This window comes from Ursus americanus, chromosome 34, assembly GCF_024610735.1.
Source record: "Ursus americanus isolate L20-20 chromosome 34, mUrsAme1.1.p, whole genome shotgun sequence".
Lineage (NCBI taxonomy): Eukaryota > Metazoa > Chordata > Mammalia > Carnivora > Ursidae > Ursus > Ursus americanus.
Window position 1 is genome coordinate 1,553,962 of NC_142160.1, and position 22,469 is coordinate 1,576,430.

At 39.0% G+C, this 22,469-nt stretch overlaps 1 protein-coding gene and 1 long non-coding RNA gene across 22 annotated transcripts in view; one reads left to right on the forward strand and one right to left on the reverse strand.

Moving 5' to 3' along the window:
- ZNF169 (zinc finger protein 169) overlaps positions 1-22,469 on the forward strand; it is a 91,697-nt gene that overhangs the window by 41,516 nt on the left and 27,712 nt on the right. For 5 of the 21 annotated variants that reach the window (XM_045772516.2, XM_087858909.1, XM_045772519.2 and 2 more), the window contains 2 exons: positions 13,523-13,649; positions 14,076-14,171. In XM_045772516.2, coding sequence (XP_045628472.2) covers positions 13,523-13,649; positions 14,076-14,171 — 223 coding nt within the window. The other 16 variants (XM_087858911.1, XM_087858910.1, XM_087858915.1 and 13 more) reach the window with 10 other exon arrangements.
- LOC123776498 (uncharacterized) overlaps positions 573-22,469 on the reverse strand; it is a 68,136-nt gene continuing 46,239 nt past the window's right edge. The window contains exon 3 of the long non-coding RNA XR_006775371.2: positions 573-1,224. This is a non-coding gene — a long non-coding RNA (uncharacterized LOC123776498). The remainder of the gene's footprint in view (positions 1,225-22,469) is intronic.

A 22,469-nucleotide genomic window follows, 5' to 3' on the forward strand; every position in this document is an offset into this window, starting at 1 on the left:
GTGGGGCTTAATCCCACAACCCTGAGATCATGACCTGAACTGAAATCAAGAGTTAGATGCTTAACCAACTGAGGCACCCAGGCACTCCAAATAATCTTAACTTTTTTTGAAAGAATGAAAGAACAAAAGTGTTTCTTTGCTTTGCTCTTTGTTATTTGAGACATAGAAATTACATGTTTTGGGATTCTTTAAATTGCATTTCCATATACTTTGTTCTATATATTTTTTTTAACTTTGGTATATATCTGATCTGAATTATATAAAATCTTTTGACCTATATTTTAATTGAATATGTTGTTGACCATATACACACATGGTCTTTAGGCATGTCTAAGGAGTTTGGCCTGATAGAAGAAATTGGAATATGCTTTAGGGTTGTGACCTGCAGCCCTAGATCAGGGCTGGACCTACAGGTCGTTAACTAGAAAGAAATTAGCACTCTTTCATTGAATCTTAAAAAATTGTTTTGAATGTCTACTGTGTGAAGGATCCTTTGGTCAACAAACAGTGATATCCACAGCATAGCCCCCATTCTTAGAAGACTCCCAACTTATTTAGGCATTTAACTATCATTGGAATTAAACATTTGAAAGTTCCTTTATTGAGGTATAATTCACATCCAGTAAAATTCACCATTTTAAAGTGTACAGTTTGTAGATTTTAGTATATTCACAAAGTTGTACAACCCTCACCACTATCTAATTCTATAATGTTTTTATAACTCCCAAAGAAACCCCACAACCATTAGGAATCACTCCCTTTTCTCCCCTCTCCTAACCTCTGGCGAGTGCTCACCTATTTTCTGTCTCTATAAATTTGGTTATTCTGGGTATTTCATATAAATGGAATCATATACTATATGGTTTTTGTGTCTGTTTTCTTTCACTTAGCATAATATTTTCAAGGTTCATTCATGTTGTAGCCCAAATCAATAATATTTCATTCCTCTTCATGGTCGAATAGCATTCTATTCTATGGCTATATGACATTTTATTTTTTCATTCATCAGTTGATGGACATTTCATTTATTCCTGTCATTGGAACTTAATATCTTTGGTCTATGCACATTTTTGATAGATTTTAATAAAATTGTATTAAAACTAGTGACTACCTCAGTGTCAGATCTTTAAAGATGAAGAAACCCAGGAATCCATCAAAATCCTGGAGAACATAGGCAGTAACCTCTTCGACACTGGCCACAGGAACTTCTTTCAAGACATGTCTCTAAAGGCAAGGGAAACAAAAGCAAAAATGAACTTTTGGGACTTCATCAAGATAAAAAGCTTCTGCACAGCAAAGGAAACAGTCAACAAAGCTAAGAGGCAACCCACAAAATGAGGGAATATATTTGCAAATGACATTTCAGATAAAGGGCTGGTATCCAAGATCTATAAAGAACTTCTCAAACTCAACACCCAAAAAATAAATAATACAGTCAAGAAATGGGTAGAAGAAACGGACAGACGCTTCTCCAGAGAAGACATACAAATGGCTAACAGACATGAAAAAATGTTCAACATCACTAGCCACTGGGGAAATACAAATCCACAGTGAGATACCACCTTACACCAGTTAGAATGGCAAAAATTAACAAAACAGGAAACAACAAATGTTGGCGAGGATGTGGAGAAAGGGGAACCCTGTTACACTGTTGGTGGGAATGCAAGCTGATACAACCACTCTGGAAAACAGTATGGCGGTTCCTCAAGAAGTTAAAAAAAGAGTTACCCTACGACCCAGCAATTGCACTAGTAGGTATTTACCCCAAAGATAGAGATGTAGTGAAAAGAAGGGGCACATGTGCCCCCGTGTTCATAGCAATGTCCACAATAGCCCAACTGTGGAAGAAGCCGAGACGTCCTCCAACAGATGAATGGAGAAAGATGTGGTTCTTATATACAATGGAATATTACTCAGCCATCAGGAAGGATGAATACCTACCATTTGGATCAACATAGATGGAACTGGAGGGGATTATGCTAACTTAAGTCAGTCAGAGAAAGACAATTATCATATGGTTTCACTCATATGTGGAACATAAGGAATAGTGCAGAGGACCATAATGAAAGGGAGGGAAAACTGAATGGGAAGAAATCAGAGAGGGAGACAAACTATGAGAGAGTCTTCCTTTCTTTCTTTCTTTTTTTTTTTTTTAAGATTTTATTTATTTATTTGACAGAGGTAGAGGGAAAAGCAGACTTCCTGCCGAGCAGGGAGCCTGATGCGGGGCTCGATCCCAGAACGCTGGGATCATGACCTGAGCCAAAGGCAGATGCTTAACGACTGAGCCACTCAGGCGCCCCGAGAGTCTTGACTCTGGGAAACAAACTGAGGGTTCTAGAAGGGAGGGGGTGGTGGAGGGATGGGGTAACCGGGTGATGGGTATTAAGGAGGGCACGTCTTGTGATGAGTACTGTGTTATACGCAACCGATGAATCATTGAACATTACATCAAGAACTAATGATGTACTTTATGTTGGCTAACTGAACATAATAATAAAGGTGAAACCACCTACATTCATATTCAGATCTATGACTCTTTATAGGTTAAAAACATTCACAGATTTTAACTACCCCATCCCACTATTTCTTGGTCATTGTGAAGTTAACTTGTTCCCAATGTTTGAGAACCTATGTGTGTGTGTGTGTTTTAAGATTTAGTTATTTATTTGAGAGAGAGAAAGCACCCAAGTAGGGGTAGGGGCAGCAGGACAAGGAAAGACACTCAAGCAGACTCCCCACTGAGCACAGAGCCTGATGTGGGGCTCAGTCCCACAACACTGAGATCACGACCTGAGCTGAAATCAAGAGTGGGATGCCCAACAACTGAGCCACTCTGGCGTGCGTTGAGAACCTATTTCTGTGGGAAATTTTGTTCATGAGATGAATTTTAGTCTGACAGTTCTTCTCACCACAAAATATGGCCAAGTGAGAAGAAATGCGTATTTTAAATTGTATGAGCTACAGTTCTGTAGTAGAGTGTCTGTATTCTTTGCCTGCTTTCAAAACCATCTACAGGATACTAGAACACCTCTGCTTTCTATGCTGCCACTAGCTACCTTTCCCTCCTGCCAGGCGCTTCTCCTCACCCACATCATGGACTTTTCCCTTCTCTTCTTCTGCTCATGGCATCTGTGTTCCCTGCCTCCCTACATACTTCATTTAGATTGTTAGCCCTCTACTCTTTTCTTGACTATTCTGAATCTTAGCCATCTTTCGAATTTTAATTTTTTTGAGATATAATTCACCCTGTGGATGAAATGATCAGATAAGGGCTTGTAAGTCTTTTTTAACTGTGCTCAATGTGGAAAAGTAAAATGTGGTAACATCAGATAAAATCAACTTCAAGACAAAGGGAAAGAAAACCATTTCAAAATGATAAAAGAGTCACTTTAGCAGGAAGACATAGCAGTTATGTATGTATGTGTTTAATAACAAAACTTTAAAATAATCGACAGAATTAAAGGGAGGAAAAGGCAATTATTGGGAATTTAATCCCCTCTGAGCAACTGATAGAACAAGTAGGTAAAAAGGCAGTAAAGACGTACACGATCTAAAGAAAACTGCCAGTTACATCATCTTGATCAGTAGTTATAGACCACTGTACCGTACAGCTACGGAGCATACATTGTTTAAAGTGTGTCTGGTATGCTCAGCAAGATAGACTTAGTGAATTTGAAGGAATTTAAGGAATACAGAATATAAGCTGTGTGACTCCAGTCGAATTAGAAACCAATAATAAGATACCTAAATAAATCTCAAAGATTTAAAATCTAAACAACACATTTCTTCACTGATCCTTACATCAAAGAAGAAATTGCACTGTGACATCAAAATGGTGGAGTAAGGGAAATACATGGCTCTGTGCCTGCTGCAAAGCAACTAACGAGCTGCTAAAACCCAGAATTACCTTTTGTCAAACTTTGGAACCTAGTCAAAAGTGGAAAATTTGGTGAAGAAAGAAGCTCGTACTTTATGGCAGAAGAGTGCTGCAGCATTTTAAACTGCCTACCTATAGTAAATATACACAAAGAGCTAAAGGAAACCATGAACATGGAACTAAAGGAAGTAGGCCAACAATGTTTGAAGAGATAGAGATTATCAATGAAGAGATTATAAAAAGGAGCCATCCCAAACTTTTGAAGCTGCAAAGTATAACAACTGAGATGAAAAACTTGGTATGGGGGTTTAACAGCACATTTAGGTAGGCATAATAGAGTCAGTGAATTTGAAAGTACTTCAACTGAAATTATCCACTCTGAGGAGCAGGAAAAAAAAAAAATATTGAAAAATGCACAGGACTTAAGAGACCTGTGAGACACCAGCAGGTGTACTTACATATACATAGTGGGAATTGCAGAGGGGAAGGAGAGAGAGAAAATTTTAAGAAATATCCAGAAACTCCCCAAATATTAAAAAACAAACCCATAAGTCTATACATCAAAGAAGTGTAGTAAACTCCAAGTAGGATAAACTCAAAAAGATCCACACCCAGACATACAGTCAAAATTATCAAAAACCATATACCAAGACAGAATTTTGAAAGCAGCAAGAAGATATTTGTTGTCTACAAGGAAGGAATCCTCGGTAAGATTAAGAGCTTTTTTCTCATCACAAACCATGGAGACCACTAATCAGTAGGATGACATATTTAAGGTCTTAGAAGAAAAACTGTCAACTAAGATTTCTATATCCAGTAAATTATCCTTCAAGAATGAAGGAGAAATTAAGAGGTTTCCAGACTTAAAAAAAAACAAAACAAAACAGAGCTCATTAACAGTAGACCTGCTCTACAAAAAATGCTTCAGGCTGAAATGAAAGGACACTAGATAGTAACTCTAAACCGTAAGAAAAAAAAGTGAACACTAGAGTGCTCAGCAGGGAGTTTGCTGAGATTCTCTCTCTCTCCCCCTCCCTCCACTTGCATGCACGCTCTTTCTCTCTCTAAAATAATCTTTTTTAAAAAACATAATGAGGTATTACTTTACACCAGTCATATCAACTTTTATCAAAAATAACAAGTGTCATGCACTATTGGTGGGAATGAAAACAGCCACTGTGGGAAACAGTATGGAGACTCCTCAAAAACGTAAAAATAGAACTACTGTACAATCCATCAATTCCACTTCTCGTATTTATCCATATAAAACAAAGACACCCATTCAAAGGGATATATGCATCCCTCTGTTCATTCTACCATTATTTACAAAAGCCAAGGTATGGAAGTAACTTAAGTGCCCATCAATAGATGATAAAGAAGTGCATACACACACACACACACACACACACACACACACACACACAGGAATATTAGCCATAAAGAAAAGAGTAAGATCTTACTGTTTGTGGCAACATGGATGTGGTGACCTAAAGGGTATTATGCCAAGTGAAGTAAGTTAAAGACAAATACTGGACAGTTTCATTTATATGTGGAATCTGAAAAACAAACAACAAAACAGAAACAGGCTCATGGACACAGGAAACTATTAGTTACCCAAGTGGGGAGGAGTTGAGGAGTGGGCCAAAGAGGGGAAGGGGATTAAGAGGTACAAATTTCCAGTTACAAAATAAGTAAGTTACAGGGATGCAATGTATAGCAGAGGGAATATAGTCAATAATACTGTAGTAACTTTGGTGACAGATGGTAGCTAGACATTGTGGGGTTATATTTGTAATGTATACAAATATTGAATCACTATGATGTACACGTGAAACTAAGAGGATATTGTATGTCAGTTATATTTCAGTTTAAAAAGAATAATAAAAGATTAAGAAGGATATATGTTGAAAACAGGTTCACTGTGGAGAGAAGATATAACAATTATAAATATGTACATACCTAACAGTATAGTCCCAACATATATGGAGTAAAATTGTGCAGAACTGAAGAGAAAAACAGTTCTACAATAATGGGTGTAGACTTCAGTACCCAATTTTCTATAATGGATAGAGCAGCCAGACAGGAGATCAAAGGAAATACACAGCTTGAACTACACTATATATCAGTTGCAACTAGTACACACACATACAAACACATACACCACACATACTACCACTCAACAATAGCAAAATATATATTTCACCCAAGTGCACCTAAAACATTTTCTAGGATAGACCATATATTAGGCCACAAGTAAGTCTTAATGAAATTGAAATGACTGAGATGATACAAAGTAACTTCTGATCACAGTGGAATAAAAACGACAAATGAATAGCAGGAAGAACTCTGGAAAATGCACAAATATGTGGAATTTAAGTAGCACTCTCAACCGTTCAATCGAAGAAAAATCACAAGAGAAAGTAGAAAATACGTGGAGACAAATGGAAGTAAAAACAAGATATACTAAAATTATGGGATACAGCAAAAGCAATGCTTAGAGCGAACTTCATAGCTATAGATGCATCATGTAAAAAGTAGAAAGATCTAAAATCAGCAACCTAATAGTACAATTTAACAAGAGCAAACAACCCAAACTAGAAGAAGGAAAGAAATAATAAAAGTTAGAGCAAAGATAAGGTAAAATAGAGAACAGAAAAATGATAGAGCAATCAACAAAACTTAAAGCTGGTTCCTTAGAAAGATCAACAAAATTGACAAACCCTTATCTAGATGACTAATAAGTAACTCAAATTACTAAAATCAGAAATGAACTTGGAGACATTACTGTCCCCCCTTTTTTAAAGTAAGGGTTATAAGGGAATACTTACATAAGAGAACAGCTGTATGCCAAAAAATTGGCTACCCAAGGTGAAATGGATAAATCTCTACAAATGCACAATCTATCTGACTCAGGAAAGAACAGAAATTCTGAGTATACCTAGGAATAGTGAAGATATTAAATCAAATCAATAATAAAAAAAACCCTCACAACCAGATGGCTTTACTTGTTAATTCTACCAAACATATAAAGAAGAGTTAAAATTTTTCTCTATTCTGAAATATTGAAGAAAACACTTCTTAACTCATTCTATGAGGACAGCATTACTTTGTTACCAGAGGTCTCAGACAAAGACACTGCAGGAAAAGAAAACTATAGACTAATATCCCTTATCAGCACAGATGCAAAAATCTTCACCAAAATATGTCCAAAACTAATTCAGCAGCGTATTAAAAGGGTTGTACTTCTTAAGCAAGTGAGGTTTACTCCCAGAATGCAAGAGTGTTTCAACATACTAAAATCAGTTCTGTAATATACCACATTAGGAGAATGCAGGTAAAACCATGATTATCTCAACTAATGCAGAAAAAGCATATGACAAAACTGAACCCCCTTTCATGAAAAAACATTTAGCAAACTAGGAATAAAAGGAACTTCCTCAACATGATTAAGGTCATATATGAAAAATCCACATTAATATCATTGATCGTTGTTAGTGGTGAAAGACTGAATGCTTTTTTTCTAAACACGAATGAGATAAAGATGTTAGCTTTTGCCACTTCTGTTCAACACAGTACTGGCAGTTCTAGCTAGGATAATTAGGCAGAAAAAGAAAAGACATCCAAATTGGAAAAGCAATAAAATGATCTCTTTACTGAAAACATTCTCTCATATCCATAAAACCTTAAAATCCCCACACATAAAGTCAGAGCTAAGAAATAAATTTAGCAAAATTGCAGGATACAAAGTCAACATGGAAAAAGTTTTATTTCTGTATATTTTCAACAAACTATCCAAACAGGAAATAAGTTCCAATAAAATAAATTCCAAAGAATAAATTCCAGTAAAATTCCAATTTACAATAGCCTCTAAAAGAATAAAATACTCAGCAATAAATTTAACCAAGGAGGCAAAAGACTTGTTCACTGACAACTATAAAATATTACTGAAATTAAAGAAGACAAGTATATAGAAAGACTTCCCACCCTTATGGACTAGAAGAACCTAGTATTGCTAAGATGACAGTACTACCCAAAGTGATCTATAGGTTCAAAACAGTCCCCATCAAAATTCCATTCACACTTTTTTTTTCCCCTACAGAAACAGAAGAGAATTCATTCAGAATATCACAGGATCTTGAGTCTTCAAAACAAATTTGGAGGAGTCACACTGCCTGATTTCAACACTTAGTACCAAGCTACAAACAGTGGCAAAATAGGTTCTCACTGACATAAGGATAAATATATAGATCAATGGAATAGAACTGAGAGCCTGAGAAAAAACCCTCACATATGTGGTCAATTGATTTTTGACAGGGGTGCCAAGACCATCAACTGGAAAAGGACAGTCCATACAAATGGTGCCTGGACAACTGGATATCCACACTAAAAGAACATGTGAAATAAATGAAAAATTAGAAAGTCTCTGAAGAAATAGGAGATACAGTGAGTAAGTATATGGAAATTGCACAACTGAAAAATACATACCTGAAAGATAAAGCTCAGTAGATGGGCTTACTAACAGATTAGAGGTAACACAGAAATCAGTGAATTAGAAGACAGAACAATAGAAATTATCCAATCTGCAAAACAGGGAGAAAATATACTGGGAAAAAATTAATGAACACAGCCTCAAAACCTATGGGAATATAACAAAATACCTAACATTTGTGTCATCGTAGTTCTGGAAAAAGAAGTGAAGGTAGACAGAGGCTGAAAAAGTATTAGAAGAATTAATGGCTGAAAACTTCCCAAATTTGGCAAGAGATGTAAACCTACAGATTCAAAAAGCTTGAACATATGCCAAACATAAAAAACCCACTGAAATCCATGCCAAGACACATTATAATGAATCTTCTGCAACCTAAAAATGAAGAAAACATCTTGAAAGCAGCCAAAGAAAATGCATTTTTTATAAGGAAAAGGTATTAGAATGGTAGTAGATGTGTTATCAGAAACCACAGAAGTTAGATGGAAAGGGTGTGATGTTTCTTAGGTGCTGGAAGAAAGGAATTGTCAACCCCAAGTCCTGTACCAAAGAAAATATCTTTCGGGAATGAAGGGAAAATCAGGACATTCTCAGATGGGGGAAAACAGGATTTGTCTTCGGAAGTGTGGATAGAGGCAATTTTATAAACAAAAAGGAAACAATAAAAGAGGGAACCTTGGAATATCTGTGTGTGGTAAAGAGTTAACAGGCTTGAGGCTGCTATTCTTAGGAAATACTGCTTACAAGATTATCCTTTGGCTGGCATTGGGATCTTGCATTTCTGGAGGGTTAGCACCATTCTCAGAACTGATAAGAATGGTTCACTGTGCCTAAAACTATGCAAACTGTAGGGTTTATGCTGAAAGTGCCTGTGTGACCAGTCCCCCTAAAAAAGTTGGGCACTGAGCCTCTAATGAGCTTCCTTGTTAGACAACATTTAACACATGTCACAAGTCCTTGGTGGAGGAGTTAAATGGGTCATGTGTTACTCCACTGGGAGAGGATTCTTCGAAGCTTGTTCCTGGTTTCCTCTGAACTTTGTCTCTTGTACCATTTCTCTTTGGTGATTTTGCCATGTATCCCTTTGTTTGTAGTCATGTGTACAACTAGGATGAGTCACACAAGTCCTAGTGAACATCAAACCTGGGGGTGGTCTTGTGGACACAATCAGGAAGAAAGAAAACACAGGAAAAATAAGGGTAAATATAGGAGGCACTCCTCTTACACATGAATTTTCTAAACCAATTTTGATGGTTGAAGCAAACATTATTACACAGTCTGATGTGATTCTAAATATATAGAGAGGAAATACTTAAAATTACCGGAAGGGCAAGAGGATGTAATGGGAGGTAGAGTTTCTATACTTTTTAAACTGGAAAATGAAGATACCAGTAGACTGATTAGTTATGTATACATAATGTAGCTCCTAGAGTAACCACTAAAAATGCTATACAAACAAATATACAGCATTGGATAAATCAAAATAGAATTCTAAAAAAAAAAAAGTCCAAGTAACCCAAAAGAAGTCAGTAAAAAGAAAATGAAGCAAAAAGAAAATGATCTAACTACACCAACCAAAAGAGAGAGACTGGCATAGTAGAATAAGAAAGAAAAAAACCAAAACAACAAACCCTGTATTCTGTCTAAATGAAACTTCAAATATTACAACGTAGGCAAGTTAAAAGGATAAAAAGAAACATCATGCAAATTAATCAAAGGAAAGCTGGAGTGCCTATATTAAATCAAGTAAGGTAGACTTCAGAGCAAGGAAAGTTACCAGACACAGAGGGTGATAAATGGTCAAGTCAAGAAGACAGTGATCCTTAATATGTACGCACCACATAACAGTTCCACCATATGTGAAGAGAAAACTCGAAGAAACAGACAAATCAACAATTATGAGACTTCCACACCCTTCTCTCAATGATGGAAATACTAGACCCCAAATCAGTAAGAGTTTGTCATTACCATCAATGAACAGAATCTAATTGTTACAGAATACTTCAGCCAACAATAGCAGAATACATATTCTCTTTAGATGCCCACAAAAACATACACCAAGGCAGACGTATCCTGGGCCATAAAACAACACATAATACATTAGAATTTGTTTACCTTAACAAATGTAAAGAATTGATACCATACAAGGTGTGTTCTCTGACCACAATGGAATAAAAATTGAAATCAGTAAGAGAAAGTTGACAGAAAAGTCTATAAACACTTACAAAATAAACTACACACTTTTAAATAATCCATGCATCAAAAATGAAGTTTCAAGGGAACTAAAAACACACATGAAAGAGAATGGAGAGGAAAATACAATATATCAAAGTATGTGGAATACAGCTAAAGCAGTCCTGAGAGGAAAACCTGTAGCACTGAACATGTATGTTAGAAAAGAGGAAGAGTCTCAAGTCAATAAGCTTCTACCTTGGAACCTAGAAATATAAGAGCGAAATAAACTCAGAGGTAACAAATAGAAGGAAATAATAGTGATAAAGGCAGAAATCAGTGAAATTGAAAATAAAAAGAATAGAGAAAATCAGTTAAAGAGCTGTTCTTCTGAAAACAACAACATTGAAACAACCTCTAGCAAGACTAAGAAAAAAAGGAGTAGACACAAATTACCATATCAAGAGTGAAACAAAGGGACGCCTGGGTGGCTCAGTCGGTTAAGCGGCTGCCTTCAGCTCAGGTCATGAGCTGAAGTCCCAGGAGTCCCAGGAGTCCCAGGATCCCAGAGTCCCAGGATGGAGTCCTACATTGGGGGGGGGTCCCTGCTCAGCGGGAAGTCTGCTGCTTCCTCTGGCCCTCCCCCATCTCATACTCTCTCACTCTCTCTCACATAAATAAAATCTTTTAAGAAAGAATGAAAGAAAGGTATCTCTATGTACTCTGAAGCCACCAAAAGAATATCCACCCATAAATCTCACAACTTTATGAAATGAACTGCTTCCTTGAAAAACACAAACTACCAAAACCCACCCAATATGGAGTAATTTGAACAGCTCTGTAACTATTAAGGAAGTCTAATTTGCAAACCAAAAAATTCCTACAGAAGAACTCTATGGGGCCAGATGCTTTTACTGTGGAATTCTGCCAAATCTTTAAAGAAGACTCAACACCAGTGCTACATGATTTCTTCCAGAAAATAGAAGAGGAAACACTTCTCAATTCACTCTATGGGTCAGGTATTACATTGATACCAAAATAATTATATGCTATTACCAAGTACAATTTTACTTTGGGAATGCAGGACTAGTTCCATACTTGAAACTTAGTGTAATCCACCATATTAACAGACTAAAAAGAAAAACCACATGATTGTATCAGTTGATGCAGTAAAAGCATTTATTTGACAGAATTCAATAACCATGGTGGGGTAAAAAAAGTCTTAGAACAAAAGGAATGCAGGGGAACTCTGCTACTTGAGTGGGGACATCTACCAAAAAAATCCATATCTAACATTTTCTTTTCCTCAGGCCTTTCTTGGCCACTTATGTAACTTTTTTTTTTTTCTGATGTATACTTAAAATTTACTTACTATTTTAACCAATTTTAAATGTACAGTTGAGTGGTATTAAGTACATTCACACAGTTGTGAAACCATCCCCATTCTCCATCTCCAGCACTGTTTCATCTTCCTAAACTGAAACTCTGTCCATTAAAAACTGACTCATCCCCCACTCCTCCCAGCTATTCATAACCTCTATTTTGTCTCCAAGGTCTGCATACCTGCTATAAGTGAAATCAAACACTTTTTGTCCTGTGACTGGCATATTTCACTTAGCATAATACTTTCAAGTCTAATCCTTGACATAGAATGTATCAGAATTTCCTCACTTTTTTAGGCTGAATATATGCCACTGTATGCATATACCACATTTTATTTATCTGTTGAGGCACATTTGAGCTATTGTGAATAATGCCATTAGGGATTTGGTGTATGAGTATAGAATGGTAGATATCTAGGAGTGGAATTGCTGGATCATAGAGTCAGTTGTACATTTAATGTTTGAGGAGCTGCTGGACTCTTCCACAGAAACCACACCATTTTACATTTTCCATCAGAAATGCACAAAGGTTCCAATGTCTCCCCATATCCTGCCAGAACTTGTTCTTTCCCTTTTCTTTGGTAATAGCTATTTCAGTGGGTATAGCATGGCATCTCATTGTGGAATAGTATTCTTAATGCTGTGAGACAGAATACTTTCCTCCTTATGTCAAGAATAAGCCAAGGATGTCTGCTTTCACCACTCATTCTTTATTATGCTAGAAGTAATGTAATAAAGCAAGAAGAAGAAAGAGAATGCATACAGATTTATATAAAGGAAGAAATAAATCTGTCCCTATATGCAGATGCCATGCTTGTCTATGTAGAAAATCTCAAGGACTCTAGGAGAAAAAACAAAAAACCCCATAAAACTGAGTTCAGCCAGGCTGCAGGATTTAAGATAAACATAGACACAATTGTATTTCTATGTCCTAGCAATGAACATAGTGTCACTGAAATTAAAAATACAATGCCATTAAAATCACTTAAAGAAGTTCTTAGGTATCAATCTAACAAAACATATGGATTTGTATGCTGAAAACCACAAAATGCTGGTGAAAGAAATTAAAGAACATCTCCGTAAATGGAGAGACATACCATGTTCATGGATTTGAAGAGTCAACATAGTAAAGATGTTAGGTCTCCTCAAATTGATATAAAGGTTTAATGCAAATCTTGTCAAAATTCCAGCAAGGTTTTTTTGGTAGATATATATTAAGATTCTAAAATTTATATGGAAAGGACATGTCTTAGAATAGCTAAAATAACCTTTAAAATGAAGAATAAGGTGGGAGGAATCGGTCTAGCTGATTTCAAAACTTACTCTATAGCTAATCAAAACTGTGTTTTTGACAGCATCATAGACATAAGATCAAGAGAAGAAAGGGGAGGATCCCTAACTAGACCCATGAGCAATGTGAGAAGGGGATTAATAGTCTTGAACACATGACACTAGAGTTTGGGTGAAAAGCAGGATCTGTGAATCTCACCAGGTGCCCCACACTGGCATTCTTCCTAACTTGGTCCTGGGCAGTGGCCTAGGTTAGGCTGACTAATGCATGTGGCTGGCTTCTCGGTGAGCAGGAGTGTGTTTGTGTTACAGGCATTAATGGCCTTCAGGGATGTGGCTGTGGCCTTCACCCAGAAGGAGTGGAAGTTACTGAGTCCTGCTCAGAGGACCCTGTATCGGGATGTAATGCTGGAGAACTACAGCCACTTGGTGTCACTGGGTAAGGATGGCTTGTCTCAGGTCTCAGACTGCCTGTGGGCACCTGAAGATTTTACGTATAACAGCTGCCATACCTTTGGCTCAGAAAGAAAAACAGTATCTTCCCTATACCCCCAGAGAATGTCTGGATTCTGTAGAGTTGAAATAGTGAAGGGGTGTTTGGGAGGGTGTGGTCTGACACTGCACTGCCAGGCCTCTTCCAAGGCTGGGCTGGGCCCCTCCTCCAAAGTGATTTTACCTCAAATTTGGGAATACTAGTATTCACTTAACCACAGGGGAGAATTAGTGTACTGCCTTTAGATCTGGGATGCACCCCCCTGCTTCTCTGTCCCCTTTTGGGTTATTGCATTCTCCTGTTGACTGACTTCTGCCATAGCCTCTTAAGCCACTAACCCAGGGTCACCTTGGTTTCTTTCCCTGTGAGTAGGAATTGCCTTTTCCAAACCCAGACTCATCACACAGCTGGAGCAAGGGGATGAGCCCTGGAGAGAGGAGAGCGAATGTCTTCTGGACCTTTGTCCAGGTGAGTGGGAAGCAGTGGGCAGAGAAGGAGACTGGGCAGTGAGGTTGTGGGGAGGGCTCTTCTCCAGGCCTCCCTTTCATGCCATCCTGCTCACCCAGAGAGGGCTTCCCTGGCATCCTCCCTTCCCCCAGGCAGCTTCATTCCACTCATATGGTCTCTCTTTTTCCAGCACCTTTTCTAGTTCTCTGATCTCCCCCGTTCTTGGGCTTTTGTTGGTTGTCCTGATACCCTGCATAGCATTTGCCATCTGAGACTAAGTCTGCTGTCCCGGGAGACACTGTCCGGTTTCTGTTCTTAACCTGGTAACTTCTTAGTGCATCGGTTCTACCCCATAAATCCCCATAACCTTGTTTCTGTTATAATGGATTATTTAAGATTACAACAGGGTGTGTAGAATTGTATGATAAGTGCCTGTGTGCCTTCCTGTGGTCTAAGAAACAGATGTTAAAGACCAGAAAACAGTTCCTGCACCTTCCCTGGTGTGTCCTGCTTCTCCACCCTGCCTGAGAATCCAGTTTCTGCATGAGCGTTCTCATGTGCCTTAATCCTTTTTTCCCCATCCGAATGGGTCCTTCAGCTATATAGTGGTGTTTTGCATGTTTGTAAACTTCTCTGAACTTAGTATTGTAATGTACACATCCTTCTGGAACATGTTTTACTGACTTTATGTGAGAATCGTGTTAAAATGTGTAGATTTTAGTTTATAATTTTAAAAACTTAAGTTATATTGATTCCATTATATATTTCTATTTTAATGAAGTTGAATTTTCAGTTCCCTTCTTTTGGACATTTCCAATTTTTGGCTATTAAATAATGCTGCTATATTTTCTTGTTACTTCCGTGGAAACGAGGGCAAGAGTTTCTCCAGGATGCATACCTAGGAGCACAGTAGCTGGCTCTGAGGCACAGGTAGCCTTGAGGTTCTTGTTCCACATCCTCACCAATACTAGGTATTGTCGACCTCGTTTCCCACTCATCTCTTCTTGCAGTGATAACCCAGAGGGGCTTTGCTTTTCAGGGAGCAGGAGTATCTCTTCCTATGTTGTTGTTTGGCCATTGGTGTTGAGTCTGGTGATTTGTCTGTTCAAAGTTTCCCTACTTTGCATTTGTTCTGTCTCTGTTACTGATTGTAGAAATTCCATATTAATTCAGGGAACATTCAGGCCTTTAATGCCATTGCATTAAAGAATTTAATATGAATGTCTGGAGGTAAGAAGAAAATTTTTTCCTGATTTATCTTTTTTATTCTTTTATTTTTAACATTCCTGGCATCTTATTTTGTTTGTTTCTAAATACAACCATATATCTGGACTTGTACTTTATAGCAAACTCAGTGCTTTTCTCTTTTTTTAAAGGGAACTATTATATAAGCTATAATTATGGTATAACATAAAAATATGGTATTAGGGAGGGGAGTTAAGATGGCGGAGGAGTAGGAGACACCGTTTTCAGCCGGTCCTCCGAGTCGAGCTGGATAGGTACCAGACCAGCCTAAACAACCACGGAACCAGCCTGAGACGCAGGAAGACGCATCTGGATCTCTACAAATGAGCATCTCCAGCGCTGAGTATTGAGGTACGAAGCGGGGAGCCATGAAACTGTGCACAGATATTGGAAGATAAACGGAAGGGGGAGGGAGGCGCCATGTTTGGGCGCCGGGAAGCGGTAGCCACTTGCACGGGAGAGCGGGCGGGGCTCGCGGATGGCACCTGCTAAACAGCAGACTGAGACCGTGAGCCAGGTGCACGCGTCGCCAGGCATCTCGCGGAACACCGGAATCCCGGTGCGCTCACTGGATCTAGACTGAGACCGGGAGATCCGGGAGCGCGCGCGCGGGGTGGCTGGCGGCTGGCGGCATTAGAAACACAAAGGACAGAGACGCGCCGGCCCTGGAAGTGAGGGCTGGGACGCCTGGTGTGGGGCGCACATCCCGGGTCGCTGCAGGGTTGAGCAGCACCAATAGAAACAGAGTTAAAGTGGCCAGAACATTAGTAGAGAACGGGCCGCAATCCCTCTGTTCTGTGACAGAGGCTGAAATTTGGCCGCTGCTGCTCTGACTCTCAGAAGAGGCACAGCAAACCACCAGGGAAAGCCGCCAGAGAACAAAAGCCTGGAAATACCGGCTCAGGGAGTGTCCATCCCCATCCCCCCTCGCAGGGGACGCTGAGACTCTACCCAAACAGGGCTGCCTGAGTATCAGCGCGGCAGGCCCCTCCCCCAGAAGGCAGGCTGAAAAATCAAGAAGCCCACAACCCGGGCGCCTGGGTGGCGCAGTCATTGAGCGCCTGCCTTCGGCTTAGGGCGTGATCCCGGCGTTCCGGAAAGGAATCCCTCATCGGCTTCTCCGCTGGGAGCCTGCTTCTTCCTCTCCCACTCCCCTGCTTCTGTTCCCTCTCTCGCTGGTTGGCTGCCACATAAATAAATAAATAAAATCTTTAAAGAAGAAGCCCACATCCCTAAGATCCCTATAAAACAAGGGGCACGGCCTGGGACCCAGTCAATAATTTGGGCTCTGGAAACCTCGCAACCTCTCTTCATCAGAATGACAAGAAGGAGAAGCCCCCCCCAGCAAAGAAAAGACAGTGAGTCTGTGGCCTCTGCCACAGAAATAATGGATATGGATGTAACCAAATTATCAGAAATGGAATTCAGAGTAACGATGGTCAAAATGATGAGTAGAATTGAAAAAACTATTAACGAAAAGGTTACTGAGAATATAGAATCCCTAAGGACAGAAATGAGAGCGAATCTGACAGAAATTAAAAATTCTATGAGCCAAATGCAGGCAAAACTAGAGGCTCTGACGGCCAGGGTCGCAGAAGCAGAGGAACGGGTTAGTGAATTGGAGGATGGGTTAATAGAGGAAAAAATGAAAATAGAAGATGGTCTTAAAAAAATCCACGCCCATGAATGTAGGTTACGGGAGATTACTGACTCAATGAAACAATCCAATGTTAGAATCATCGGCATCCCCGAGGGGGTGGAGAAAAACAGAGGTCTAGAAGAGATATTTGAACAAATTGTAGCTGAAAACTTCCCTAATCTAGCAAGGGAAACAAACATTCGTGTCCAAGAGGCAGAGAGGACCCCTCCCAAGCTCAACCACAACAAACCTACGCCACGTCACGTCATAGTGCAATTCGCAAATATTAGATGCAAGGATACAGTATTGAAAGCGGTCAGGGCAAAGAAATTTCTCACGTACCAAGGCAAAAGCATCAGAATTACGTCAGACCTGTCTACACAGACCTGGAATGAGAGAAAGGGTTGGGGGAGCATATTTAAAGCTCTTTCAGAGAAAAACATGCAGCCAAGGATCCTTTATCCAGCAAGGCTGTCATTCAGAATTGATGGAGAAATAAAGACATTTCAGAATCGCCAGTCACTAACCAATTCTGTAACCACGAAACCAGCCCTACAGGAGATATTACAGGGGGTTCTATAAAAGTAAAAGGGCCCCAAGAGTGATACAGAACAGAAAGTCACAGCCAATACAAACAAAGACTTTACTGGCAACATGGCAACATTAAAATCATATCTCTCAGTAATCAGCCTTAATGTAAATGGTTTGAACCATCCCATAAAACGCCACAGGGTTGCAGATTGGATAAAAAGAAATGACCCATCCATTTGCTGTCTACAAGAGACTCATTTCAAACCCAAAGATGCATTCAGACTGAGAGTAAGGGGATGGAGTACCATCTTTCACGCAAATGGACCTCAAAAGAAAGCTGGGGTAGCAATTCTCATATCAGATAAATTGGATTTTAAACTACAGACTATAGTTAGAGACGCAGAAGGGCACTATATTATTCTTAAGGGAAGTATTCAACAAGTAGATATGACAATTATAAATATATATGCCCCCAACAGGGGAGCAGCAAGATACACAAGCCAACTCTTAACCAGAATAAAGAGACATATAAATAAAAATACATTAATAGTAGGGGACCTCAACACTCCACTATCAGAAATAGACAGAACACCCTGGCAAAAACTAAGCAAAGAATCAAAGGCTTTGAATGCCATACTTGACGAGTTGGACCTCATAGATATATATAGAACACTACACCCCAGAACCAAAGAATACTCATTCTATTCTAATGCCCATGGAACATTCTCAAGAATAGACCATGTTCTGGGACACAAAACAGGTCTCAACCGATACCAAAAGATTGAAATTATCCCCTGCATATTCTCAGACCACAACGCTCTGAAATTGGAACTCAACCACAAGGAAAAATTTGGAAGAAACTCAAACACTTGGAGACTAAGAACCATCCTGCTCAGGAATGACTCGATAAACCAGGAAATCAAAAATCAAATTAAACAATTTATGGAGACCAATGAGAATGAAAATACAACAGTCCAAAACCTATGGGATACTGCAAAGGCAGTCCTAAGGGGGAAATACATAGCCATCCAAGCCTCACTCAAAAGAATAGAAAAATCTAAAATGCAGTTTTTATATTCTCACCTCAAGAAGCTGGAACAGCAACAGAGGGACAGGCCTAATCCACGCACGAGGAAGCAGTTGACCAAAATTAGAGCTGAAATCAATCAAGCAGAAACCAGAAGTACAGTAGAGCAGATCAACAGGACTAGAAGCTGGTTCTTTGAGAGAATCAATAAAATTGACAGACCACTGGCAAGACTTATCCAAAAGAAAAGAGAAAGGACCCAGATTATTAAAATTATGAATGAAAAAGGAGAGGTCACGACGAGCACCATTGAAATTGGAAGGATTATTAGAAATTTTTATCAACAGCTATATGCCAATAAACTAAGCAATCTGGAAGAGATGGAATCCTTCCTGGAAACCTATAAACTACCAAGATTGAAACCGGAAGAAATTGATTCCTTAAACAGGCCAATTAATTATGAAGAAATTGAGTCAGTGATAAACAACCTTCCAAATAACAAAACTCCAGGCCCGGATGGTTTTCCTGGGGAATTCTACCAAACATTCAAAGAAGAAATAATACCTATTCTCCTAAAGCTATTTCAAAAAATAGAAACAGAAGGAAAACTACCAAACTCATTCTATGAGGCCAATATTACCTTGATCCCCAAACCAGGCAAAGACCCCATCAAAAAGGAGAATTACAGACCGATTTCCCTAATGAATATGGACGCCAAAATCCTCAACAAGATACTTGCTAATAGAATCCAACAGTACATTAAAAGGATTATCCATCACGATCAGGTGGGATTCATACCTGGGATGCAAGCGTGGTTCAATATTCGCAAATCAATCAGCGTGATACATCATATCAACAAGAAAAGACTCAGGAACCATATGATCCTCTCAATCGATGCCGAAAAAGCATTTGACAAAATACAGCATCCTTTCCTGATTAAAACCCTTCAGAGTGTAGGAATAGAAGGTACATTTCTCAATCTCATAAAAGCCATCTATGAAAAGCCTACTGCAAATATTATTCTCAATGGGGAAAAGCTGGAAGTCTTTCCCTTAAGATCAGGAACTCGACAAGGATGCCCACTCTCGCCACTATTATTCAACATAGTACTAGAAGTCCTTGCAACAGCAATCAGACGACAAAAAGGGATCAAAGGTATTCAAATTGGCAAAGAAGAAGTCAAAATGTCTCTCTTTGCAGATGACATGATACTCTATATGGAAAACCCAAAAGAAGCCACTCCCAAACTATTAGAAGTTATAGAGCAATTCAGTAACGTGGCGGGATACAAAATAAATGCTCAGAAATCAGTTGCATTTCTATACACGAATAACGAGACCGAAGAAAGAGAAATTAGGGAATCCATCCCATTTACAATAGCACCAAAAACCATACGTTACCTTCGAATTAACTTAACCAGAGACGTAAAGGACCTATATTCTAGAAACTATAAATCACTCTTGAAAGACATTGAGGAAGACATAAAAAGATGGAAAGATATTCCATGCTCATGGATCGGAAGAATTAACATAGTTAAAATGTCCATGCTACCCAGAGCAATCTACACTTTCAATGCTATCCCGATCAAAATACCAAGGACATTTTTCAAAGAACTGGAACAAACAGTCCTTAAATTTGTATGGAAACAGAAAAGGCCCCGAATCTCCAAGGAACTGTTGAAAAGGAAAAACAAAGCTGGGGGCATCACAATGCCGGATTTCGAGCTGTACTACAAAGCTGTGATCACAAAGACAGCATGGTACTGGCACAAAAACAGACACATAGACCAATGGAACAGAATAGAGAGCCCAGAAATGGACCCTCGGCTCTTTGGGCAACTAATATTTGATAAAGCAGGAAAAAACATCCAGTGGGAAAAAGACAGTCTCTTCAATAAATGGTGCTGGGAAAATTGGACAGCTACATGCAAGAGAATGAAACTTGACCACTATCTCACACCATACACAAAAATAAACTCCAAATGGATGAAAGACCTCGATGTGAGACAGGAATCCATCAAAATTCTAGAGGAGAACATAGGCAACAACCTCTACGACATCGGCCAAAGCAACCTTTTTCATGACACATCCCCAAAGGCAAGAGAAACAAAAGATAAAATGAATTTATGGGACTTCATCAAGATTAAAAGTTTCTGCACATCCAAGGAAACAGTCAGAAAAACTAAGAGGCAGCCCACGGAATGGGAGAAGATATTTGCAAATGACACTACAGATAAAGGACTGGTATCCAAGATCTACAAAGAACTTCTCAAACTCAATACACGAGAAACAAACAAATCATAAAATGGGCAGAAGATATGAACAGACACTTTTCCAATGAAGACATACAAATGGCTAACAGACACATGAAAAAATGTTCAAAATCATTAGCCATCAAGGAAATTCAAATCAAAACCACACTAAGATACCACCTTACGCCAGTTAGAATGGCAAAAATAGACAAGGCAAGAAACAACAATTGTTGGAGAGGATGTGGAGAAAGGGGATCCCTCCTACATTGTTGGTGGGAATGCAAGTTGGTACAGCCACTCTGGAAAACAGTGTGGAGGTCCCTTAAAAAGTTAAAAATTGAGCTACCCTATGATCCAGCCATTGCACTACTGGGTATTTACCCCAAAGATACAGACGTAGTGAAGAGAAGGGCCATATGCACCCCAATGTTCATAGCAGCAATGTCCACAATAGCTAAATTGTGGAAGGAGCCAAGATGCCCTTCAACAGATGACTGGATTAAGAAGCTGTGGTCCATATATACGATGGAATATTACTCAGCTATCAGAAAGAACGAGTTCTCAACATTTGCTACAACATGGACAGCACTGGAGGAGATAATGCTAAGTGAAATAAGTCAAGCAGAGAAAGACAACTATCATATGATTTCTCTCATCTATGGAACATAAGAACTAGGATGATCGGTAGGGGAAGAAAGGGATAAAGAAAGGGGGGTAATCAGAAGGGGGAATGAAACATGAGAGACTATGGACTATGAGAAACAAACTGAGGACTTCAGAGGGGAGGGGGGTGGGGGAATGGGATAGACCGGTGATGGGTAGTAAGGAGGGCACGTATTGCATGGTGCACTGGGTGTTATACACAACTAATGAATCATCGAGCCTTACATCGGAAACCGGGGATGTACTGTATGGTGACTAACATAATATAATAAAAAATCATTTAAAAAAAAATATGGTATTAGGTATTACAGTGTAATAGTTAAGGCATAATTACGAGGTATATTATCAAAGTACAACAAACTACACATATGTATTTATTTAAGATTTTGAGAGCGAGAGAGTGAGTGAGCATGAGCAGGGGTGAAGGGGGCAGAGAGAGAAGCAGACTCCCTGCTGAGCAGGGATCCCGATGTGGGGCTTATCTTATCCCAGGACCCCAGAATCATGACCTGAGCCAAAGGCAGATGCTTAACCGACTGAGCCACCCAGGCCCCCCTAGACTACACATATTTAAAGCATAAAATTTATTAAGTTTTGACATATGTACACAAGTATGAAACCACTGCCACAATCCAAATACCAAGCACACCTATCGCCGAAAGTTTCCTTGTGCTTTATCGTAATCTGATCTCCTGTCCCTGTCTTAACCCTCCTCTCCATACCCAGGTAACCACTGATCTGTTTTCTATCATTATAGATTTGTTTACATTTTCTAGAATTAATATAAATTGAATAATACAGAATATATACCATATTCTTTCACTCCATAATGTTGTGTGTATCATAGTTCACTTTTTCTGCTGAATAGTATTCCATTATATACATACCACAATTTATTTAACAGTTCACCTATTGAAAGATATTTGAGTAGTCTCCAGTTTTGACGAATACAAGTAAAATAAG